This window comes from Protopterus annectens, chromosome 6.part0, assembly GCF_019279795.1.
Source record: "Protopterus annectens isolate FY-2018-M chromosome 6.part0, PAN1.0, whole genome shotgun sequence".
In the NCBI taxonomy this organism is placed as follows: domain Eukaryota; kingdom Metazoa; phylum Chordata; order Ceratodontiformes; family Protopteridae; genus Protopterus; species Protopterus annectens.
This window is the reverse complement of record NC_056737.1, coordinates 918,191,984-918,219,475: the sequence shown is the minus strand read 5'-3', so window position 1 is coordinate 918,219,475 and position 27,492 is coordinate 918,191,984. Positions and strand designations below refer to the sequence as shown.

The 27,492-nt window shown below is 37.5% G+C and overlaps 1 protein-coding gene across 1 annotated transcript in view; it reads right to left on the bottom strand.

Moving 5' to 3' along the window:
- EML1 (EMAP like 1) overlaps positions 1 to 27,492 on the bottom strand; it is a 1,110,860-nt gene that overhangs the window by 10,661 nt on the left and 1,072,707 nt on the right. Inside the window, exons 20-21 of the mRNA XM_044073595.1 lie at positions 10,847 to 10,944; positions 10,618 to 10,705 (exon numbers count right to left, since the gene is read on the bottom strand). Coding sequence (XP_043929530.1) covers positions 10,618 to 10,705; positions 10,847 to 10,944 — 186 coding nt within the window. The remainder of the gene's footprint in view (positions 1 to 10,617; positions 10,706 to 10,846; positions 10,945 to 27,492) is intronic.

The following is a 27,492-nucleotide window of genomic DNA, read 5'->3' as shown; positions in this document are numbered from 1 at the left end:
GTATGAGTGTGTCCCTTGGGGAATCTCCCAGAGGGGGAATCAGGGCAAAGTAGCTTCTGCATTTTGTGTTCATGTGGGAAGCAAACCGCTATCTCTTTCTTGAGGGACCACTCGTGAGGCAACAAAATTGCCCTGCTCAGTTTGTCTGCAATCATGTTGGACTTCCCTGGGATGTCCATTGCTATGAGAAAGTGCTGGGTGGATGTAGCCTACTGCCATACTCTTAGGGCCTCTCGACAAAGGGGATAGGACCTGGTTTCTCCTTGTTTGTTCAAATACCAGACCACTGACATGTTGTCCGTCTGAATCGCAATTGTCCCCAGAGGGAGAGAGTCCTGAAAGTACTGCAATGCCAAAAGTACCGCTCTCATCTCCAGGACATTGATATGCAGATGTGTCTCTTGTTCGGTCCATGTGTTTTGGGCTGTTCTTCCCTGAAAATGCCCCCCTCACCCAATCAGGGAAGTGTCCGTGCTCACTATGGCTGATGGTGAGGGTATGACAAAAGGACGACCTATTGTTATTTGAAGAGAAGTCAACCACCAAAGTTCCTTTTTGCATGTGTTTGTTACAATAATGAGATGAGACATTGGGAGCTCTTGATATGACCATTGAGTGAACAGCAGCCATTGTAGAATCCGCATGTGCATGCGAACCAATGGTATCGCTGTTATTGCAGCTGCCATCATGCCTAACAACTTTAGCACTTCTGATGCTGGAGCCTTGTCTCTGCATATAATGTTCTGAACTTGCAGACGAAGTAATAAAATTCTTTCTGTTGGAAGTTTTAAAATGGTTGTGGTGGTGTCCAATTCTGCTCCGATAAAAACTATATTTTGCGATGGCAACAAAGCAGATATTTCTGAATTTATGGTAATGCCCAATTGATTGCAAAGAGTAAGAGTGGTATTCCCTGGCTTGCATTAGCTGATGCCTGGTGGTGGCAGTGAGGAGCCAATCATCTAAGTACAGAATCCTAAACACCTCAGGTGAGCCGTGACCACTGCCATACATCTGAACACTCTAGGGGCTGTAGTGAGACCAAAAACCAGGGCTCGGAAATGGTAATGATTGGATCTCAGCCAGTAGCGTAGATGATCCCTGGATGGCCTGGCCATTTTTATATGGTAGTATGCATCCTGTAGATCTAGTGAGCACATCCAATTGTCTTTCTCTAAGAAGGGAAGTATCAGTTGAAGTGTGACCATTCAGAACTTCTCTTTTTTGACAGAACGGTTTAGTCTGCTGAGGTCCAAAATAGGTCTCCAGTCCCCTGACTTTTTTGGAACTAAAAAGAATCTTGAGTAAGTTCCGGATCCTGTCTGGTCTGCTGGGACTGGTTGGATGACTCTTTCTTAGCAACGTTTGGACCTCTACTGTTGCTTGTTCCCTGTAACTGGGTGGAACGTCCAGGATTTTTGTAGTCAAAGGAGGGGGAATGGCAAAGGGAATGAAATATCCTCTGGAAACTATACTAATATTTTTATAAAGACACACCAAAGAAAGGAAGGGAATATGTTAAAGGCCTATAAAAAAAAAAAAAAAAAAAAAAAACGAAGGCCAAAAGGAGAAGAATTATCTTATATTAAACTATTAAAGTTATAACTATGAATAACCATCACTAACTATTATATGCAACACAAAATTTTGTAAAGTTTTTAGAAAAAAAAAAAACTATACTGGCCTGAGCTGTGCTAGGAAACCTCAAATCTATTGCTGTGGAAAACTAGGTCTGAGGTATCTCTAGGTGCATCATGGGATAGCGACCTGGCCTCGAGCTGTCTGAAGACCTCGACCTTTATAGTAGGCCAACTTGGAGGAGAAGATCGGCTCCGAACCCATCTGTAAGACTGAACGGCAAGAGAGAACAATTTCACATTAATTGTTTCTTTTGGGTACTGTAGCCAAGCAGCCAGCACCATGAGCTGCCCCTGCTTTCCAGTATGTGATAAGAATATTGCTGTAGAATATTGCTGTGTGTGCTGGCTGGTGGTGATTCTGATGCTCTTTTGGGAAATGCACTTTAAATAGTGGGAGCAACAACACTGAGGTGGAATGGCATATTCTTCTGTGTACACTGCATTACGGGTTTCTTAGTACTATTGGCTCCGACCCACCCCCGGATCCAACACGGCTCGGCTCCGAATGCTCCGAACTCGGAAAGCGGGTCGGAGAAGGAGCGATTGGAGCAAAAATAGGGTCGAGCTCCCCCCTGGAGGGGGTGGATGCAAGAGCACTCCCATCTGCAGCTGGGCCTGGATGAACCTCCTCATCATCCGGTCCATGTCTGCATCTGACATGCTAAAGGTGGACCTCGACGAGGCCACTGAGGCAAACCTAGAGTGTCGCCTCGATGACCTCGACAGGGACCGGGTCCCCTCCTCCCCGGGTCCCGGTGAGAAACAAGGGGACCAGAGCCGAGGAGGAGGTGATCCAGAAGCTCTGGATAGAGAAGCCCGTTTGGCGGGCGGGACCCAGGAGGAGTCCTCGGCCTGCTGCTTATGGTGTTTCTCCTTCCGTTTGGCTTTCCCGGCCTCCCTCTCCTCTGGAGCCGAAGCGGGAGGTTGAGTCCTGACCGGAGGGAGGGAGACAGGGGTGGCTTCCACCGAGGGCTGGGTAGTGGCCACAGAAGTACCGGAGGCCGGAGCCGAATCCGGGGGCAAAAGGTCCGCCAGAATTAGCTTTCGACCTCCGGTCCTTATGTGCCCTGGGGTTGAACGCTGTGCAAATCGCGCATCCTGAGGAGAGGTGTTCAACCCCAAGGCACCTAACACACCGGGTGTGGCCATCCGCCGGTGAAAGCTTATGGCCACACTCGGTGCATTTTGAAAAGATGGCTTTAGGGGCCTCCGACATAGTATACAGAAGACACACTCACTAGGCCCCTACACACACCACAAACACACACTACGTACCAGCGAGGGCAGGGAGGAAAAATAAACACAAAATAAGATAAATAAGTCAAATATAGGATACCTAAACACTCGTACACACTCACACAAGAAAAGGGAAGAAAAAATGCAAAGTTTTTCTTACAAAAGTTATCCAACTATCAGGAGCTCGAAATCCAGCTTGTAGCTTTAAGCGCGGCAAACTAGATCTGGGGTCAGTCAGGGTTGGCAGGGGATTATGGGTAAAGGGAGGAGCTAGGAGCTCGGATCTATGCTGTGGTAGAAGTTGCCGGCTCGGATCTGAGATCGGATCCGTATCCCAAAGGTTGCTGACAAATGAAGTTCCTACTTTAGATTTATCATTAAAAAACATTTACAAGAAATAATTAATTTTGTCCCAAAATGGTTTAATTAAATGATAATCATAGAACATATGCTGCCAGTCTGCTGTTAAATTCTCTTTACATCTACAGCAGCCTATATTTTGTTTAAACCCATGTTCCATTTTATGTGGTGTTATATAGGACCTATGAATAAACTTCCATGTGAAAAGCTTCCGTTGCAATGATACAGCCATTTCCTTTGTGGAGAGAAGTATTAATGTTTTTATCATTATCAGTTGGAAATTGATTGAGTGTTTTATAGTAGTCCCAAAAGTTTAATTATTTTATGTTTGATGGGTAGCTTTTTCCATGTACAACTTGTGTTGTTAAAAAAAAAAAAACATATGCTGTATGAATTTTGGAACATTTTGTCTAATTATCAGCTGCATCATCTCTATTCTATTTAAAATATGTTGTCTAAACATAAAACTACTCAAACATAAACCATGCTCTTCTTCAGCTGATGACCTTCCAAAAGAGTACCTAAGAATAGCAGATAATAGCATTGCCTCTCCTGTCTCAATCCTTGTAAATAGGTTAATCCAGGAATCCCACATTCCCTCTCTGGAAAAATCGCACATTATCCCTCTGAACAAAGGAGGAAATTCAACAGACATTAATAACTTTAGACCTACAGCAATCTTATCTCCCTTTGTCAAAATATTTTGAAAAATGTATTCAAAAACAATTGTTAGACTATCTCCTGCAAGAATAACTCTTATCCTCTACACAACATGGCTTCTGTCCTTCCCATAGTACTAGTACTGCCCTTCTAACCTATAGAGATACTGTCAATAAAGCTAGAGATACCAGCAAACTAGTCTCTTCCTTATTTCTAGGCTTGACCAAAGCCTTTTACACAATTTGTCACAGCAAAGTTCTATTTCAAATTTCCTCACTGGGTCTCTCAGTCCACCACTTTTGTGGTTCAAAAGCTGCCCAATAAACATCAGTCAGTAAAATGGCACTCCACACTCTGTCACCTCCCAGTCACCACTGGTGTACCACAAGGCTCTTTCCTTGGTCCCCTCCTCTAACATTTTTACCAACACCCTTTATACATATGCATAACAAGCCACCTTAATACAATATACAGCTAATTCCACTCTCATTTGCACATCTGACAACATGGTACACCTCCAAAAAATGACTCGGGGAAGCTTTAACAGCCACTGAAACATGACTTCATAACTCAACTCATGCTCAAACTACTACTTTTTTTCCTCAGATCCTTCTGTCATGAAAAAAATAAATTTAAAGTCCTCTCTCTCGATAATACCACTGTCATTTCTCAGAGCAAATTATTAGTGGTGACACTGGATGATAATCTTAAATTCAGCCTGCATATACAAAATTGCATAAGAAAAACTCATCAAAAACTAGGAACACTTTACAGAGCCAAAAACTCTCAATGACGCAACTAAAAACTACACCTGCCGCTACTTATCTTCCCCCCACTCTTCTTTATGGCGCTGCCATCCTCACTAACCTCCAGGCTTCACAAAAATTAAACTTGAACAATGCTATAACAAACTCGCAAATACCCCTTTCAGAGCCTTCCACTGTATAGCACTAAAAAAAGCTTACATTGGTAGGAACTGCCTCATCAACTACCATATACCCAGATTCTTACCACCTATACAATTATACAGCATCCAAACTGCTGGTCCAGCACTAAAAAACATTCAACACAACTATGTTCCCAGTATGTCACTGCAATCCAATCACCAAAAACTCCTGTCTACAAACCTATCAAATCTACTGGACATTGATTGTACTCGTACAAGGTTGCTAAGGCCTGGAACTCCTTAACTGTATCCATCAGGTCAATACCTTCCCTCCAAATTTTTAAAAAACACTCAAAGAATTCCTAGCTAAAATTTGGCCTGTTCTTGCTTAAAACCAGGATAAACTATATCCCTAATTGTGAACAAGTACATGTTCGTTCCTTATACCTCCTTACTTTCCCTTCGTCACTCACTTCCTTACTTCTATCAAATTCTCTTCCCTGACTTTCTCTCTAAATATACCATAAGCCTATTTTCCCTTACTTCATATTGCAATTCCTGCTTGTATTAGACAAACTTACCTTTAATTTCTCTAGAAACTAAAATTTCTCTAAACATTAAATGATTGTCATATAACTTGGTATCGATTCTTAACCAATGATTTTATGTCTAATTTGTTGTAATTATTTAAACTGCAGATATCTTTGTTTTATTTTTGAAGATTGTAAAATTATTGTTCTTAAAATGTTTTGTAAAAATTTTGAGCTTTTCTCCCCAGGCCTCCGCTGCAAATGGGCTTCTACCCAGTTGGAGTTTTCCGGTAAGCAGATGTCAATAAATAAATAAATTTATTGTGTCACATCTGGCGGCCACGGTGGTGCCGCAGTTAGCATTGCTGCCTCACAGCAAGAGGTTCTCCGGTTCGATTCTTGGCTGGGGTGCCTTCTGTGCAGAGTCTGCATGTCCTCCCTGTGGTCATATGGGTTTCCTCCGGGTGCTCCAGTTTCCTCCCACATCCCAAAGACATGCTGTAGTTGGATTGGATACTGCTAACTGGCCCTAGGTGTGAGTGTGTGCATGTGTGTGCCTTCTGTGGAAGGTTGGGCACCGGGCTGGCACCTCGGCACCGTAAAACTCCACTGCCAATCATGAGTGGACAGGTGATCCGCTGTGGTGACCTCTAACCGGTTAAAAGCCGAAAGAAGAAGAAGAAGACTGTGCCACATCTGATTCATTGTCCTTTTTTTCATACTGTGCAATCTGAAGAAAGCCACTTAAGTAGAACAATGCACCTGGGTAATCCATGGGAAAGAGAGAAGAAGCATACTAAGTTAAGGAAATGAACAGAGAGCACCCACTCTATTACCCTTTTGTGGGTTTTAAGTGATTACACAAAGATTTTCATCACAAGCTACTCAAACACACTGAGAACACAACTTTCAGGATATAACAACACATCATTTTCTTTCTTGATGTCCTGTCGCCCCTATATAAAATCATTAAATGATCCAAGAAATGAGGAGCATCTACGTTTTTTCATTAAAAACAAATTCATAAGTCTCTACCTAGTAAATATACATGGCTATGAACACACATGGCCATTCTAAAATGTACATTTCAAAATAAAATAAAAAAAAATTCTGCTACAGTTGTAGGGATTGCACAATCTACACACACTTTATGTGTATCCCATAATCATATTATCCATCAAAAGACACATTTATCATTTCTGAAGATAAAAAATATATCACTTTTGTTAGATACCATGTATGCAAAATAATTAAAATTTCCCACATATAACATACAAAATATGTAAAGCTTCTTCCCTTATTCATCTAATAATTTGAAATCCTCCGCAATGGGTAAGACTGCTAAAGGTACACATTTGCCACTTTTATCAGAGGAAGGTGGAGAAATAGTAGCAGGGCCAGGCTGTCTAAGTATCTCATACATCCTATCAGGTTTCTTAAAATTACCAGCTTGTGTATGAAATGTATAACTATTAATTTTTAAAATATATTTTAAATATAATGCAGAAGTGATGCTGTTTATTTCATATATATAAAAATGTGCCTTTCGGTCCTTTCTCTATTGAGGGGAGATTCTGCACAGACCAATTAAATTTTTTACCCAAATAATTCAAGATGCCCAGAAATAAAATGTTTTCCAGTAGAGACCCTGACGACTGGGAAGAATTCTTTGAGAAGATGGATTCTCAGTTGCTATAGTCATGCTGGACTTCATTAATCATGATGGAAGCATATTGAATCTGGTTCATTTGAAGTCTTCTGTATCACTGGATTAATCAGGGGAAGGCACACTTTCTTTCCTTTTTTTCCTTACTGAACATTCACAGGCATTTCCAAGAGTCACATTTCACCATTCTCTATCCACTTATGCTAGTCAGTATGAAGTAGGTACCATGGCTTATACCTCTGTTTAATGATATAAAATAGCCATGGACAAAAGAGGGCTGAAGTATATCAAAAGCTTAAATAGGTGTCAGATGCATAGGTTAAAAAAACTACAGATGAAGCTGTGGATTCTCTTACTGTTGAAGCCTACAGACCCTTAGCCCAGACTTGCATACTGCCAAGCCCAGTTACTGCTTCTACAATGTTAGTTGTGGCAGCACCAAAATTGGCGGCAACACTGGTACTTAGCTGTGTAGCTCTTCACAAGGGAGTCATCTGAGAATTAACCTCTTTGTGACCTGTGACAATTTTTCTTCTGCAAGATTTAATCTTCCCATTTTTGTCTGAATTCTGTAATTCCATGTTATCCTTGACAAAAAGTAGATAAAGAAATTGGTCTTCTACCAAACTATTACTGTGCAACATCTTTTTTCATAATTCGTAGCCTAGACACCTAGTAAGGCCAAAGAGTAGCCATTTTTTCCAAGGAAATATCATATCACTGCATTCCTGGTCCAATGAGGATTATGAGGATTTATTTTTTAATGTAGTAGAAATGCATAATCCTTTAAAAGATGCAAATTCATTGACAGCTGGGTATATCACAGGATTTTCATACAGTCATGTTTCCAAGTACCCTGAAAAAAATCACCTGGCTTTTTATCAGCAGGTAACTTGGCATTAAATTCCTGGCTCACTTCATTAAAAATATGCTAGGAATCAAGACATGACTAAAAGCTTGGACTAATCTATTTTCAAGAGTTTTACATTTCAATTTAGGTGATTGGTTCAAAGTTAACTATTTAATATGTTTGTCTATAAAGTAAATAATGGCACCAATGCCCATATCTTTTGTAAAGGAAAAACATAAGCCGCAGGGAAAGACAATAAGTCTGAAGAGGTAAATTTATGGTTATCTTTCTCATCCTCAAATTCTAATAATGTGTGTGTGTGTGTGTGTGTGTGTGTGTGTGTGTGTGTGTGTGTGTGTGTGTGTGTGTGGGTCTCTCTCTCTCTCTCTTTTTTCTTTTGTATGCGGGTTTCTCTAATATCAATAGCATTGGCTCAGTCCTAAAACTAGATGTAGCCTACCTGACAAAGGTGAAATAATCCTGAGCTATTCTCCTATAATCTATACACACAATAGTCTATGCCATCCAGTGGAATGATGTATGGAACCTTATATATATTAGCACCTCTGATGTTCATAAGACATGTCCAGTTCCATAAAGCTAAAGTTCTTTCTTAGGTACTCACCCACACAAAATTTCTCTCCCTGCTACCCCCCCCCCACCATACTTTAAGGAAAGGTTTCAAAGGGAGAAGGAGAAGCATTGGTGATCTCCAGAGGCAAAATCACTACAGGTGCAAGAAACAACCCTGAGTTGATGTCTTAGGAGTATATTCCTTCATGTCTTCAGCTTAATTCTCCTTCATTTTTTTTACTCTTCAATAGAAATGGTTTATCCTAAAGCTGTTTCCTCTATGTCTGAGTCAATTAAAGAAGCGTGAGTAGGTGGGAAAGTAGAGGAACTTGTGTAGGCTTTAGCTCTGGGAACAGGTGGATGATCCCTAACTTCAGTATCCAGCAGAAGAGAGGTTCCACTCAGAGAGACAGGCCCATGAGCGCACACGGTCTCCTCCTTGGAAGATTCAATAGGATCCATAAATCCGGGATTCTTCAATTTATGTTTCTCGAAGACCTCCTATAGTCCTGCTTATGTTTAGACTTTCCTACTTGTTTAATAACTACTGGAAAAAACAGCAGCAGAAATATTCAGGAATTTTTTTGTCTCACAAATATTACAAGATTCTTAGCTAAAGTTGTTTAATTAATGCAACACAAATTTCACTAGAGAAGGGCTATATGAAGACACTGTAAAATATCTGTTTATCAGGATTAAACATAGTCTGAAAACTGTTTAAGACAATGCCACTCTGGTTGCATAGAAAGATAAAACTTTGCCTATTCTCATGTGACCCGGGTTTGATTAGCAGCTCAAGTGACAGCTGGAATGTCAGGAAGTGATGGGAGGGGAGGGAAGGGTATTCTTTGATGATGCTCCCTAAGGGGAAGTGCAGTCCAAAGAGGGGAGTTGTCCCTGGAGGTAGTCAACATCCTTAGGAGGCACAGAAGAGAGTGGGTAGGGCATATTAAGAAAAACAATCTAGATGAATGCAATGACAGCTGAGCCTTAAGGACACCATTAGGATCCACGAAAAGCCCCATCAAAATCTGAATAAACCCGGGATAGGAGATTAACTGGCAGACCCAGGGTGGCTGTGGGGCACTGGAGAGCCAGGCCAGTAGTATGAAGTTGAGGAGAACCAAAAAAAATAAATAAAGCATGTTAAAAGTCAATGATCATGACAACTGGTAAGATTAATACTTATATTCTAAACCAAGACATAGACAATTTCAGGTTGTTTGGATCAATAATCAGTGATGAAATTGCAAGCAGTCAAGAAATCTGATGACAGACTCATTTTGGCAGAATGTTCATGAAGGATTTAGATAAGATGTTCAAGTTCAGAGATGTAGTTGTGCATACAAAGATTCAGCTTGTCCAAGCTAAAATATAATGCTGTATGGATGCAAAGATGGATAGTAAATGAACAAGACAGGTAGAAAACTGGTGCCTTTGAATTATGGTATTGACAAAAATACTGTGTGTGTGTGTGTGTGTGTGTGTGTGTATATATATATATATGTATATATATATATATATATATATATATATATATATATATATATATATATATATATATATATATATAAATAATGAACTGCCTGAAAAACAAACCAGTTGGTATTACAGAAGATAAGTCCAAGTATTCCCCTGGAATCTCAAATGACAAAACTGACTTTCATTCTTTTGACGTATCATGGATGAGAAACATCAGAAAAAGACAATCTTTGCTAAGGTCAAAAGTCAATACAAAAACTGAAGACCAGCAGTGTGATGGCCTGATAATCTAACTACAGCAATGGCTAAAACTCTGTCAGTGCAGACAGGACAACAGTACTGCATACAACTTTCAATGTGATGCACTTCTCTCTCTTAAAAAAAACAACATAAAATAAAAGCACTGGAGCACTGAAATTGGGGGTTGGTAGCTACATTACCTCTTATCAGTGAGTTTTGCAGTTGAAGACACTTATCAAAGTAATTAGAAACTGCTGTACTTAAAGTCTGCAAGACGAATATGATGACTGCTAAGAAACAAGCACTGAAGCATAATTATGACAATGTGGAGGTAAAGAAAGAGACAATTTAGTTCACACAGCAACAAAGATCTCAGAGAAGAAATAAACTTCGGATATACATCCTCCATGTTACATTAATTTCAATACATATGTATGAGTTACATATCAGTCATCCTTATGATATATATTAAACAGTATACGGTATTTACTTACAATACAGAATTTCATAGTCACCCGAATTAGACATCAGGTACTGAGAGTTACTAGACCAGTCCAAATGAGTAATGAAACTGGAATGCCCCTGTGAAGAAAAACATAAAACAGAAAACAGATATTGTAAGGTATTTTAACTCGTACAGAAGCACAAATGTGTCTGATAAGAAAACGAGTAACAAAATGCAAAGTTTAATGTCACTGTAAATCAGGCAGAGGAATATCTTACTGAGCATTTGCCAATTCTGCTGTACTTTCTTCCATTTTCACTCACTCCATAAATGTAAATGTAGTTGTCATGTGATCCTATAGCCAGAGAGTTTCCATCTGTCAAAGCAACAGAGAAATAGTTAAAAAATATGGGTAAACTTTAGAAAATAGTTTGTATATAACAAATTGTATATAATTAATTTTCTTATGCCCTCGCCCACCTAACCATCAAGCTTTCTCTAGATCATTGTATTTGACTCTGCATTCCCCTCAGTGTATGAGCCCTACAGGTCATTTATACCTCTTGGGTGAGAGTCATTCACGGGAACCTTTTTGTTGTTAATTTATCCGTACTTTTTCTCCCAATGCATATCTACTAAGTGCTTCTGGGGCTGGGTATGCAGTGGGCATTGTGCAGGTCTGTAACTTGCTTCCAAAAGTAGCATAAGTCTGTTAATGCTCCACACCCAAATCAATTGCCTCTTCTTGCTGTCCAGCCTCCCTCCATGGAGCTTGAACAGATTACATATTCCTGGGATGCATTCCTCCAGCCTACCCTGGAAAAAGGGGTGGACATACATTCACTCTTCCTCCACCTCCATTTAACTCATCCAGCACTAAAACTGCTAATTGATACTGGATTATCTGGGTTGTTGTCCACCTCAATCAGCTGAAATAAAACTGGTACAATCTGTGTAGACAGATAAATGTTTTGATGAATACCTGTTTTGGGTGCTACTGAATACACCCCCACCCCCAAAGACTTTGTCTACATTTGTTGTGCTTTGCCTTTGTCAAAAATTAGACTAACACAATATGGGAGACATAGTCCCATACACAAATGCATTTGAAATGTTTTACTCTTCAGAAAAGTGACAAAAAATATCAATACGTCACTTAGGGTATACTAAATGATATGTCTGTCAAATATGTATTTGCTAACTGTTAAATATAAATATACTTTCTCGGTGTACTTGCAATCATATTACATATGGCAGTTACTGACAGAAAGGCTAGGAATCACAGCAAGCAATTTAACAGGCAAGTTAGAAAAATGGTACTCTGGTTACAATGGATTAGCATTACTACTTTTTTCAGCAAGCCTATCAAATAAAAAAATGCCACCAGCCATCTATTATGAATGTGTTTCCTGTGACATTTACTCTAGCACGATCAATCTACTGACATGATATCCATAATAATTATAGTAGCTGGCTTTGCACAGTAAACAAAGCTTTACTAAAAACAAATAAAAATACCTACTTCCATAATTATTACTTTTAATCTATAGTTACATATGAAATAGCTCACCTGCAGAAATTGAGAAAAAATAATTTTTGGGTATGTGAGAAAGACTTTATACTGCTTAATCACGGTCACACAAACTACATAAAGGAACACTTCCTCTTTACTACAAGTTTCACCTCAACACACTCATTTTCACATATGCATATACTTTAGAAGTTTTTAATGAAAAAAATAGAAAGATCTCTCTCACTTCATTCATTACAACCTTTAGTATGAATAGTTAGGAAATTAGGAGGAAGCTGAATAAAAATTGGAGTATATTTAACGATGATGCCACCTTAAGGGAGATATTAGGGACAAAACCCCTTATAATTTATAGGAAGGGGAATTCTTTTAAGTACAGTTTTGAAAATCTTAAGGATAAGGACCTGAGAGTGCAACCTGGTATGTCAAAACGTGGGCGGCGTAAATACTGCGTATATATAAAAACAGGAGATAAATTTAGTATTAATAATACAGCTTTTCCCTTACGAGTAGATTTAATTGTGAGAGTGGGGGTCTGGTTTACATAGCTCAGTGAAACTTTTGCCCCGTGTTCTATATTAGAAAAATGTAACATAGCATAAAGGATCGCATTTATAAGTGCCTATATGAAATAAACAGAGAAAAATCTACATAAACTATCCAGAACATAATTTTAAATTCTTTATTGTCAAAAAGTGGAATGTAGTAAAAGGGGCAGTCCCTGGCAGCTAATATTAGAAAAACGAGAACTGCATTGGAAGTTGAAATGTAATGCTTGCAACTGGCCAGGGATTAATGAACACACCTCAATTTCTAGCCTATTAAAACTGAAGGCATTGGTTTACTGATTGGTCAGAATCTGTTGAGATAGTTGAATAGTAATAGTTTATTATAATTAAAAGTTGTGGGCCACTGACTGACAAATAGCAATTGCTTATTCAGTTTTATTGCATTTTTAAATGTTTATAAAAAAATTTTTATGTGGTTTTATTTTTAAATTCACTATTATTTCATATGATCGGTTTTGAACACAGGAAGTGTATAATAGAACATTTAATAAGATCGGAGGGTGAAAGTTTTTAGTTTACGGAGATTTGTATCACGGAGCAGGGAATGGGCTGATTGTCATGCAATTATTATTATTGTATATTTAAACTGTTCTATTTTATCAATTAATTTATCTGATGAAGTGTAATTCAAACAAAAGCACTTATCACTAATATTTTATTAGTATTTAGTAATAAAATACATTGGTTGTGGTGACTTCAGAGCTGCTCTTGTATCTTAATGTCGTTTTCTAGTGAAGTCTGTGATGGTTTTTTAGTTATTTTGGAAGTTTGTTCTCGTGGACAGTCTGGCCTCTGGTAGCCAAGCAGGCTTACCACCAATTTCTGTTGAACCTGAGATGGGAGAGTTACAATGGCCTATTGTAAATTTAACCCTCTTTGTTCAGCAGCTAACATTGAGTTGAGTTATTGGATTTAATTCCCTGGTTATCTTTCAGCAGGCAGATGGTGTAATACAACCACCACCTCCCAGAATCTATGTGCAAGCTGAAGGGTGAGCCACACTTAATGGCAGAGATAATGGTAGCCATAACTCGCTCAGGTATCGCACCAGTGGGAGTGATGTTCCAAGGCTAAGTGAATGGTTGCAGAATAACTGGGGGTTTAACTTGGAGCTGATAAAACAGCATAATACTATTCATGAATGGTTAAATGAATATGATTTTAAACTTATGAAAATAAAAAAAAGCTTCAGCCTGAGAATGCGTATTTCCAGGAGTGCATTAAAGTTAAATGTATGCCTAAGGGATTACGCATGTAGTGGTTTCCTACTGGTCTTGAAAGAAACTCTCCATTGCACCGAGATCTGTTAGCACACTTTAATCAACACGGATGTGAGTACCTTGAACTTTTAATTAGATATAATACAAAACTTACTGACACTCTATCCGTAGAATGTAATAACTTGAATGAACTAATAATGCATGATGTACAGTTTGAACATGTATTTACATGAGCACTGACCAAAAAATCAAGCAATTAAGAAATACTAAAATGAAGAAACTTGAAAGAGCTAGGTTAGAGTGCTTGAATGATGTAGCGTACCCCACCTCTCCGGAGTCACAAGTATGGAGTAAGAGAAACTTTAAGAACTCAAATATCTATTTCCCGACAAGAAATTGGTATAATAGTAATAACGTTACTGGTAATAATGTCCCTGCTAGTATGATCATGAAAATAACCACACTAGTTACAAACCAGACCCTTTGGAATATCCACAATTAAGACGTTCGGAGAGACTGAAAGAAAAATCACAGATGAACCAATGGCAGAATCCATCCCAGCAGATACACCCCCAGAGGAACTAATGGCAATGGAAAGCCACAAATTTAGTACCCTATTCAAGGTCAACAGGCGTGGCAGCAACACAGGGCCAGTAGATGAATATAGGAGGAGCTTCAGATAAGAATTGTTCGATCCACAATTCAGAAGGTGTTGACATTGGGGACAATGGATGAAATTCATATGTGGTTGTGACCAATAAGGACAATGAATTTAAAGTATTTAACTTTCAGTGATAAACATCAAAATGGACATGGCGAATCTGCTTAGTCGTGGACTTTCATTTGTCCCTTCTAGGAAAGCAAACTTAGTAGAGACATTAATAGATTTTAATACGTTTCTCAGAAAAATTAATTTCAGTTTGAATTTAAATGATCTAACTGATGCTTTAGGTAGCCTGCGGATTTCCAGTACATACAACCCCCACTACATCCCACTTTGGAATTATTTGAAAAGATTTGCGAAATGGATATTAGGGGTATGTTATCAGGCACTGATTATAGCTATGAATATAACCTTACTAAGAAAGAAAGAGCAGCTTGACTATCTTAAAAAATTGAATACAAGAATAATGAAACTGGATAAGAGGGGTGAGATGGTTGTTATGAGTAACAACATTTATAAGGAGAAAATGTTGAGAATATTGCAGAAAATACTTATGTTTTAGTAAGTTGGAATGAAGTGAATATTGCCCGTCATAAGATCAGAAATCAACTTAATGATGTGTTTATTAAGGGACATTATATGTATCAATGAATTTATTTGAAGATGACTTGTCCAACTACACTTATGATTTTTGGAGTAGTGGAAACCCACAAGGACATTAACGATCCATCCTTTCATCCTACAGTAGACTGTCGTGGTTCTATAACAGGATGTGCTAAATTCATCAATTATAAACTTAAAGGGCTACTATAAACAGGGTTCTTGATTCTTCCTTGAGAACATTAATAACCTTTCGTTTGATGAAAATGACATTCTTTTAACTACTGACATGAGGGATTTATATACTATAATCCCTATTGAGTTGTGCACACATTGATTTTATGAATTTATTTTCTGGAGGGAGTAGAGCAGGAACATATTAACATTTATGAGGAACTTATAGAAATCTTAAAAAATTACTTTATAATGTACGAAGGGCAATATTTTTTTCCAAAAGAAAGGGTAGCCATGGGCTCCCCATGTGGGTCATTGCTTGCAAATATAGTTATGGCACAGTGGGAACTATCTTTTTTCCACTCCATATAACAATATGTGGTGACTATATTTGCATTATCTGGAAGATATATTTATCATCTGGAAGGAAAGTGATGATAAAATTAAGGATTTTTTAGATTATATAAGTAATAGCACCCATTTCTTGCAGTTCACCAATGAATTGGATAAAGGAAAAATAGCTTATCCTGATGTCCTCTTGGAAAAAGATTACAAGAAACAAAGATGCACTTCTCGTATATATAGAAAGCCCACATACTCTGTTTCCTGCACTACTCTACTGCCCATTCTATTAAACAGAAATGAGCAGTGATTACGAGGCAACTTGTGTGAGCTGCCTGAATGAATTACCATTGTTATACATTTTTATGAAGAATGCAATACATTAATGAATATGTTTATTAGGAGAGGATATCCAAAGAATATGGTTGAAAAATTAATTAGAGAACTTACAAGAGAAACATTGGCCACTTTGTACCCATCTTAAATAATGAAATGTTACAACTAACAGATATGAGCAATAGTTTAGATGTGTTTAATGAAAAAAATAGTAGGATCTCTCACAATTCTTTGATTACAACCTTTAGTATGGATAGACAGACAATTAGGTGGATGTTGAATAAAAATTAGGGTATATTTAATGAGAATGCCACCTTAAGGGAGAAATTAGGGACAAAACTCCTTATAATTTATAGGAAGGAGAAATCTTTTAAGTATAGTTTTGAAAATCTTAAGGATAAGGACCCAAGGGGGCAATATAGTATGTCTAGATGTGGACAGTGTAAATACTGTATGTATATAAAAAATGGATATAAATTTAGGATTAATAACCATAGTTTTTCCCTTACAGGTAGATTTAACTGTGAGAGTGGGAACATGATTTATGTAGCTCAGTGCAACATTTGTCCTGCATTCTATATTGCAAAAAGGGAACACAGGATAAAAGATCACATTTAGGAACATCTATACGAGATAAAGAGAAAAACCTACGAATGCCCTTTTCAAGCACTTAAAATATCCAGAACATAATTTTAAATTCTTTATGGTCGAAAAAGTGGAACGTAGTGAAAGGGGCAGTCCCTGGCAGCTAATATTAGAAAAGCAAGAACTGCATTGGCATTTGAAATGTAATGCTTGCAATTGGCCAGGGATTAATGAACACACCTCAATTTCTAGCCTATTAAAACTGAGGGCATTGGCTTGCTGATTGGTCAAACCCTGTTGGGGTATTCGAATAGTAATAGTTTACTATAATTAAAAGCTGTGGACCATTGATTGGCTCATCTGCCTTTTGAATGACGAATAGCAATTGCTTATTTAGTTTTATTGCATTTTTAATTGTTTATAAAAAAAGTTTATGTGGTTTTATTTTAAATTCACTCTTACTTCACATGCTCAGTTTTGACTATAGGAAGTGTAAGACTGGATGTATTTAATAAGATTGGAGAGTGAAAGTTTTCAGTTTATGGAGATTTGTATTATGGACTAATGGGTTGATTGTTATGTGACCATTATTGTTGTGTACTTAAATGGTTCTATTCTATTTTATCATGGACTTATCTGATGAAGTCTAATTCAGATGAAAGCGCTTATCCTTGATATTTTCTTAGAATTTAGTAATAAAATACATTGGTTGTGGTGACTTCAGAGCGGCTGTTGTGTTAACGTCATTTTCATTTTTTAGTAACATCTGTGGTCATTTTTAGCTATTTTTGAAGTTAATAGATACTATGTAAAAAGTATGCAAGTTAAGGAAGAAAGAGGAAGTATGGATGGAAAGGGTAGAAATCCATTTAGTTCTACTGTGGACGATGCAATAATGATCAAGCCTAGAACTGAGAGAAATCTTGTTTAGTTCTGTTTATATGTGGATTACATTCTAACCTGAATGTGATGCGATAATAGACTACTCATATACAAGTTTTGGAAGCATAACGGGACAGTAAGCTCCTATATTCTTATGCAAAATGCTTAGAGATGTAAAAATAGGCATTAGGTTTGGTGGTGATTATATCCACTATGCCCTCAATATGGGTTTTCAATGAATGACAGTGACCTGCAATTAAACCTAAAGTACATGCACTGTTTTTTTCAGTCTATTCATTTTGAAATAAAAATCATGAGCATGTAGCTAGTTTTCAAACTTTGATCAGTTTCAAATACCACTACAAAGTTTTTTAATTTTTTAGTTTGAATTCATTTATAACCAGTGGAGCATCTTGGCAAATTCAGATTGCAACTGGGTAGTACTGATAATCAGAATAGGTCCGAGTAAAAGTATATCAGCAGCATAGAGGGATAATACTATAACTGAAAGGTCATTAATGATGTCATCAGTGAATAAGGAGAACAGTACGGAATTTCCATACTGACACCTAGTACACCAACAATTTATGTTTCTGTCTCAAAATGGATTCCTTGAATGAACTTTGAAAGTTCTGTTTCAGATATGCCTTTTTGAATCAGGTGAGTGTACTTGATTGAAACCCCAGTAGACAGAACTTGTGGAGTAGCAAGTAATGGTTAAATGTTTAAGATCCTAAGACTGTCATTGTGATACACCCCTTTTCATTGCAAAATAAACACTGATAGAGTGCATACAACAGTAAAGGTGTTGTGCCCTGACTGAAATCCATGCTGTATTGATTAATATGTTACATAAGATGATGATATACTACCTTTTTGAAAATTTTAGTTACAAGATCAAGGTTGTAAACTGGGCGATAATTGTGGAGAGAAGAGGGAAGAGATTTTAGTGAAAGGAATGAATGCAGAAGGTTTTAATAATGGAGGAATGATACCTGTGGTCAGGGACAGACTGAATATGTATGCAACTGATTTTCCTTTAATGGGTGCTGCCATACTTAGGGAGAGTTTACATGTTAGAGTTATCCTTTTTTTCAAGTTTCTAAATGTGCTTATGGATTGTTTATGCAAGAAATTATATGCAGGTAGAAGAACGGACTTTGAGCTGAGACAGGAAGCTGTTAGAATTCTGCTGCAAACCAATTTGCCAATGGTTTACTGGGGGATTTATTATAGGACGGTCTTCCTCAAGATTTACTACTGACTAGTTTAGGAAGTGGGGCTGTTATTAAGCATTCCATTGCTGATGGTTGTTGAACTGAAACAGGCAATATCCCCAGTTGTCCTCCAAAGTCACTTCTGTCGTGTTGCCATACATAACTGACTGTTACATAGGCATGTGATCTTTTCCACCTAGATATTTAATTTACATTAACTGGTGTGAGTTAGGGAAGGTGTTATTATCAGTCTTGGTCTGCAATAGAGTCTTGAAAACAAAAAACAGAACGCTATTCAAACAAATAATTAAAATTCCACAATCTATAAATGAGCAATTACTGCACATGTGGTTGTTTTTAGTGTGAACATCTTGTGTAATAAACATATAAGATATAATGCTGGCAAATTTTTGAACTATTATTTTAACCTGCACTATGCATTACAAACGTATAACCTAATTAACCTAAAGAGTTTGCAATGTTTTACTACTATGGTATATACAATGTGCCCTTCTACATGCATTAAACAGACTATGCTGTTAATACCAAAGTAGCCTCAGTCTTTGCTGAAAAATTATGTGAACCAACCTGGTTTATTTAGTTACAGAAAAAAAAAATATATATATATATTTTGTGGTTTTCAAAATATACCAAACTGACTCTCCATTTGCTTTAGAGATATGTCTGCAGATAGTTATGGGCAACTTTTGCCTTTTAGCCACTTTTGTGTTAAAAGGAAAAGCTTATCAATGACTGAATTAAGTGAAGAGTGGAATAGGAAAACAGCCTTGGATGGGTAGGAGTTTTGATCAATACTGTCAAGTCCTAGAAGATAAGTTTCTTGGACTGAGGATAAGAACCAATATTGACTGCTATAGGACTTATCTTTGGATTTGTAAGAAAGTATGATATGATGGAGTTCTGGTCACTAATGATGTTAGGTAGTAGGATATGTTGGCTATGAGGAGGACAAGTAGGGAGCCATTGTTATTAGCGGAAATGGGTCTAGCTATAATTGTATGTAGTTGGGTTAGGTTAAGTGCCAAGAAACAGTTCAGCTGTTTTAAGGCCTGAGAAGTTTACACTGAAGCCAGTAGTATTATATTGCTTTGGGGGCATTTTTTTTGTTAATTGTGGTGCTTTCTAACAGATTTGTATGAAGGGTGGTGGGATGCAGGCAACCGCTATATGTAAATCAGAAAAATAGCTACCACCAAATGCAAGTCTCCAGGCCCAAAAAACAAATATAGTCCAAATGTAAACAAACCAAAGAAGGACCAGGAGCAGGCTGCAGATTCCAGTTTCAAAGTAGTTTATTCCAGAACAGACATTTGGATGTTTGCAACTGCTATATGTAGTTTAACGTGGCCTCCTATAACTTGCTATATTTTTTACCAGTTATGGGTGCTTTCAGGGCTGTTTGTGATCATCAGCAATGTCCCACCTCCTTTTTTTGCCATGGTTGTTGCAAAATATGTAATTTTTGGTTTAAGACTAAGGATGGACAAATGTCTTTTAGCCACGCTTCGCTTATACCAAGAGAGTGACATGATTAGTTCCACGGATGTTTCAAGTGAATCTCAGATATTATTTACACTGTTGGCATTGAAGTAACATACTTTTCTTCCTTTCATAATTCCCAGCAGGGGCTGTTGATTTTGATGTGAGGTAGTTCAGGTTGATTAGCATGTTGAGGCTGTACGAGTTTGAAACTTGCTCACAGTATTACGGATAGCTGCTAATATGGATCATGCATCATCCTGAGTTTAGGATAATGTCTCCAGTAGTAAATCCTTATTACAGTAAGCAAGCAATATCATGTTTCCCTATCTTAAAGGCTGCCAAGTTAGTCAAGTAATTCCGCCCTACATGGCATCATTGAAACAACAATGGTAGAACATTTTTGTGGACCACTGTACGAGTGGATGGCATATAATAAAACACTTGAGTATTTGAAGCACAAACTATCGATGTGGCAAGACAAACTCAAAATAATTAAAAAAAACACAAAAAAAAAATCTGCAGCCTTCCAACATTCCCTGCTACTTACATATAGCATGTCAGAGATCAAACAGCAGCGATGGAAGTGCAAATTCCCAGTCTTCACTGTACTCCAATTTCATACACAGTAATAACAGTGCCGCCATCCCCTGACTATTCAGTATTAAAGTGACCAGTGTAATGTTAGTGATTATTGTTCTGGGTCTAGCAGCGATCAGACTATTTGTTGTAGATTTATCAACAGGGTCAATGATCTCATGAATGACACAAAAGACAGGTGGCACCAGTGAAAAATGGATTGGGGAATGGTTTCCCAAGTTCTCTGTTTAGTACTACAAGTGTGTTTTTAGCATCATGAGAATTAGACCTTTTTTCTGTGCAGAGAGTTTTTTTTCTTTTATTATAGAACCTGTTTATATGTGGATTCCATCATAAGCATTTGTTTTTAAATTTGGTGATGCATTTACTTTGAAGTAGGGCAGCAGCATCTATGTTGCTATTCACATGGGCATAGAATTTGGTGATAAAGGATCCCACATAAGCAGTGGTGTCTTCAGATTGGAATGGGATTTTGAATTTAGCCTGGTTATCAGTTCATTTTAGCATACTAATCTTTGCATAATCTCTAAATATTGAGGTACTGGAAGATGCTTTCAACTTCAGTCTTAAGGTGAATATTAGTGAGTTGTGGAGCAATTTAACCAGGGAGGAAGTTTTAATTGGTGGGAAGCATGTCTGTTACATTTCTGGTAAGGACCAAGTCCAGGATTTTATTACCCCTATTTTTAGTGTTAACAAAATAGTCCAGAGAGTTTGTATTGATGAAGTCTAGAAACTTCTGGGTGTGCATGATGATGTTACAAGTCTCCTGTTAGGACAGGTAGCTGAAATCATCTAGGAGAATGGTGTTTGGACTAATGCACAAGGATTTCATGCTCCATAGGTAAGAAGCATGGGCTGAGGGGAACATGGAGGAGGTGTTAATAGGTACCCAAGATACGATAACAACTTTTCTTCTTGATATTAAGTTGGACAGAAAATAGTTCTGGGTCATTAGGTTGTCTATCAATTCTGGAGCTGAAATTTATTATTAAGAATATGGAGACACTGCCACTTTTAGGGTCATCACCTAGAACAGTGGACCTGAATGTGTGGTAGGATTAGAAACCCTACACAGAGTGATCTCATTGTTTTTGAACCAGGTCTCTGTGATAATATTGAGCTATACATAAAACACACATGCACACACACACACACACACATATATATATATATATATATATATATATATATATATATATACACACACACACACACGCATTGTTTCACAGGATAAAGAATGATTGTACAGAGTGATTTTTTTTTCTTAAGGCTCCTAGCACTAAGTAGCAATACTTTTATGATATTCAGCTCCTGTTCGATTATATTAGAAGCTGTTGGAGACTGATACCTAAAAAAGGCAGTAATGGGGTGGACTGGTATTTAGCCAATATAAGAAAGCCTTGGAGGGACAGGTGCAGGCCACTCCTGGCAATTCTACCATCCTTTCAGGCTGATATATATTGTATCTCCTTTGAACAACACCAGAAGCTAAACCAATTTTTGAAGTCAATCATCTTTTGTTCCTATTGCGGCATCATTCTTGTTAAAGGAAAAATGCTGCTCAAGAATAGGTTCATACCTGTCTCAGACAGGCATTCCAAGAGCTCCATCATATTTCTTCTTTATATACTCCACAGAGGTATGTCTCAAGTCATTTATACCCAAGTGCACTATAACTGTGACTGTGTCATAATTGTACTAAGAGTGCAAGGACTTGAGTGCATGCATGATGTATAATGTGATAAATCCTGAGAAAGACAACAGAAGCAATTAAATGTAACCCTCTCCCACCTGGGAGCAATCAGAACTTATGAAAATTAACCTGGTTCTCAATTTCTCTCACAAAAGGACAACCAGGATTTCAGTTCAAAAGTCAGATAATTTAAAAGGCGAAAACAGTACAGCAATTTACTAGAACCAATCTTGCTACAAAAATGGTGAGAAAGTGCAATCCATGGTTCCAATTGCTTATGGAAACCAATGGGAGGGAAAATGTAATTAAGTAGCTGAAAGGGAGTGACTTCACAATATATTTTGTAATTAATGACACCAATGGAGAGAGGAGGAGTTTTATTGTCAGATTAGCACAACAGGATAATTGTCACTGTTGAAGTAACACCCTCGACTCCATATGCAAAAATGGAAAAAAAAATGGGCTGTGGGTGGATGAATAGCAGGCAGGCAAAGAGACGCACTGGGTTTAAGAACACAACAAGAAGTGGGGTGGGGAGGGTGGAATTTCAAACATAACTGAGTGTGGCACAAAACAGAAGCCAAAGATTTAATTAAAAAGTTCTTGGGCTACAGACAACAAAAGCAATTAAACGTAACCCTCCACTTGCCTGGAAGTAATCAGAACTTATGCAACTCAAACTGATTCTTCATTTCTTTTGGAAAGGAGCAACCAGGCTTTAATTTTAAAAGCCAGATCACTTAAAAGTCGAAAGCAGTACTGCAATTTACTAGATATACCGAGTAAAAGCTTAACAAGTTTATAACACTATAACCGGATGTAGGGTCAGAAACAACAAGAACACTGATTTAAACAACTTAATGGTTTAACGTAGCTAAATGGATGCAAACTATTAAGACAAAGAAGGAAAAACTGCTCGGTCAGACACAGACTTACTTCTAAAAACAGATTAGACTAGAAAAGAAAGGTTTTCCTGGCACTTAGCTTAAGTTAAAGTAGATTAGCCATAAATACTGCATTTTCCTGCTGAATTATGCGTATAGTAAATGAATGAAAAATAAGAAAATTCCATTCTGTACATCTGTTAGAAGATATGTAATCAAGAGGAATGAAGACTGACAATGTTCATACAGTTAGTCATCTGGGTCAAACACCTATTCCACTACAATTGATAGTGAAGACACTAAGAAAAGGGCCTGGAGATGATGAAGCAGGCATCAATATAACCATTCTATGTGATTTATGGGATTAATATCGACCACTAGAGGCTATTAGGCTTAATTACAGAAACAGAAGGAAGGATTTAAATGATTTGGTGGCTAGGGTTTCCATCATTTGCAGTAACATAAAGACACTTGATTACGGAGACATTCACACTTTCTGCATACTGTACAGACTGTTGATATCAGAGTATTAAAACTGTCTTAATAGTTATAACATGTAAATTGCAGACTGCTACAGTCTCCACTTCAATACATGACCTTATAAAGTGCCTTATACATGTCAAATTTGTTAGGTCATTCCTGAAAGTAGATATTTGTGCCCCTTGGGTCTTGCTTGCACAAAAAATAAATGGATACAAAACAAAGTAAAAATGGGGAGAGAAATGTCTGCAAGCAAAGCATTGTTCAATGCATGTAAAGAAATGGGGTTTATGTTCAGTCGTCAAAGAGAACAGTAATCTTCAAACAGCAAACATGGAATGGCAGTGTTCTTGTGTAGGCATATAATTGTAAAAAGTGTCATAGTTGGCTAACAGCAGGAAAATAGCTCAGTATACTTTTTCTGTGATTACGTGGTAATAAAATAAAATAATGTATTAAAATAGTACTCGGCGCACACATGACCCTTTGTCCCCCACACACACCTGCTAATTATATATACCAACTCTGAGAGTACACTACAGTGGGGAAATAGTGCGATCTTGTAGTGGTATAATTAGCTGGGGTGTGGGGGGCATAGCCCACCACATAAGAAGGCTCCAGTGTGCGCCGAATACCATTTTAATTCACTTTTTATTATATAGCTACGGAATCATGGCAAAAGTTTACTGAGCTATTTCCCTGCTGCTGGACAGCTATGACACTTCTGTGATTTTTTTTTAACTATGAAATGCCTATACGAGAACACTGCCATTCACTGTTTTACTGTTCACGGAAAATAATTTTGATAACCATTTCTTTCGATGGCTGAAAATAGACCCACGAAAGGCTGCAGACTTTGAAATGAGTGAGTAAGGAATGCAAAGAAATACAGAAAAGTTGGGGGTAGTGAAAGCTACCGTAATAGTTATAGATGGTCAAGATCACATCAGTGGCATATTTATTGTGATGACAGTTTCCTAGAAACCTACACAAATGACTGCCATTTTCCTGATGCATCTTGTTTTCTCTTCCATTGAATCATTGCTTTCTTTAAAAAAGAATGCTTAATGTAGGCTGCATGGTTTAAGCATCTGCACATTTGAAGCTTCTTTGGAATATGTTAACATTTTCAGAGAAATGAAACATTCAATGTAGAGGTGAATGAGTCATACATAGTTCACATCAGATTCTATGTCTTTTACAGCAAAAAAAAAAATCAACTGTTGCATTGCTGTTTCCAAAAAGAAGCCAAATATAACTGCAAACTACTTAAAAGAAAGATAATACAGAAATCACACAAAAAAGTCCATATGGTACTCATAGTACTGTTCTAGGTACAGATTTTTTTTCTTAGCCTAATCAGTTTTATTGACATCTGCTTTCCTTCAGAGGGCTATTCATATAATAATGAATTTCAAAATAATATGATCCAAGTTGCTTTAACTAAGTTCAAATAACAGCTATGGTGCTGGATAAGACCAGTAGGGAAAGGTGGGAGTGAGCAGCTGAAAATGCCTCACCTGTCTTAGGGAGATGGAGTGGCAGCTTCAGTTGGTGTATTACCATCATGAAAGCATATCTGCTGGTCACCATAAATTTCACAAATGAAGGTGTTAGCTTTGCAATCACATACTGGTGACACTAGCCATCATATGTGGACAAAAGCATGCATACACACGGGGAAAGAATGGGATGCTCTGCAGTAATAAGGGAGTGCATGCCACCCACAAGCAGTTAGGTTAGGACATCACTAGAAATGCATTCATTGCTGAGATGATGGCATAGGTGCAAACTACCTCTACTGCTGCCTCTATGAAGGGCCCTCTGTGGTCAGCTCTTCACTCTGTATTTGGCATATAATGCAGGGAATACATGGTCTCAAGACAAAAAAAGGATGGCTTAATGGTTGGCAAGAATGAAGGAAAATGAGTACAGAACACATTTACGGTGTGGCAGACAGGGACTACAATCTGCAGCAGTGTTGCCAATTTATATACCATATTAGGACTTTTAAATCCACACCACTGGTACTAAATTATTTGTGATAAATGGGAGCATAAATCCACACTCACTGCCACCAGTTACGTGTGATGGTCGACAGCTATAGTCTCATGATCCCCATTGCTGATCACCAAATAATATGCAAGGGGTGACTAGGCTTAACAGTGTATGACAAATGAGCCAACACATTCCACACCCAAATAAGCTTTATAATTCGTATCTGCACTCACTATAATCACTGGCTCCCCAGGATTTCTAACACTTCAGACTCAGCTGAATGTCTTTTACTGCAGTATTAGCAAAAGGAATTGCAACTTGTCCAAGGACATTTTTCATATAATTATACAGACAATATGTTCCAGGAGGGGTTATTGATCCATATCCAGTGCCACTCTTTCCCCATCTTTAAAGCAACTCTTCCACCAGCCAGACCCTCCTGGCACACCAAGAATGTAATTACTGTTTCCCCTTAAAATAAGCTACCCATTAAATACGTACATGGTAGCAATATCTTGGGTGATAATGCTTCAAAAAAAAAAAAAAAACGCCAATAGCCGAGTTTATACCAGTTTGAGATGTATAACCTTAAACTAATAAATAACCAGCTATGAAAGCATAAAATTGAATAAAATTATTTTCCTGAAATAAAACATGAAGCAGTGCACTGAGCAGAATTAAATACAAAACAAGACTACCGCAAAATATCAAATGAAAGGATTTAAATAAGTGAAGCATATAGAACAATTCTAACAAACAGGTAATCTGGACCTAGTTACATCTGTATTAAAAAATAATGACGTCTACCTATGACTCAGATAGAAATCCAAACAACAATTATATAGATTCACTAGCAAATAGCTTCCAACTTGAAATCTGTTGTAGGAATGTAGTTTAATTGTTAACAGTTCAGAAGCAAGGCTGTAAAGAGTGAGTGGAAGAGTTCCAGGCACTTATTTCCTTTTTCCCTTCAGTTTGAATGAAAGGTTTCATGATTCCATAATCATGGTTCTCTGTGAGGGAATCCAAGTAAAGTAATGTATTCTAACCTGGAGAAATATTTCAAGGAGGTTCAAAGCTTTAGGTACAACATAGATACCCATATTGAGAAGGTAATTTCACTTTTAAGGGCTCTGTTGCATTTTGAATGAACACAACTGCACATTATGTATGATTTAAATTGTGCATGGTGTATAATTTGGCAATGGAATGAAACATGCCACTTTTAATCACAAAGTTTTAATTTTAAAACAATTACATTTGGATGGTTTAGTACAGCTTCATTGTATATTTCACTGAAAGACAACTGCAAATCTCATCCAGTCAATCACATTTCCTCTTTGAAGAGAATTACAGCTGCTTTAGTATAAGCTTTTGGCAATGAAAATGTGAGCACACTTGGGAAATAGTTTCAGTTTTTAACAGGTCTTTTGCATTTTCACTAAAAGCAGTTCAAATGTTACATGTTGCAAAATTTACTGGAACCAAGAACTGCAGTATTTATGCAGTTTTACATTTCACTCAGTTTAATGCAGTTTTCTAAAAAACAAAACACCTCCAATATGAACAGGTAGGAAAAGTCAAACAAAAAACTAATATCCACCAAGACTTGCAACAACAGGACAGCAATGCACAGGACACAGTCA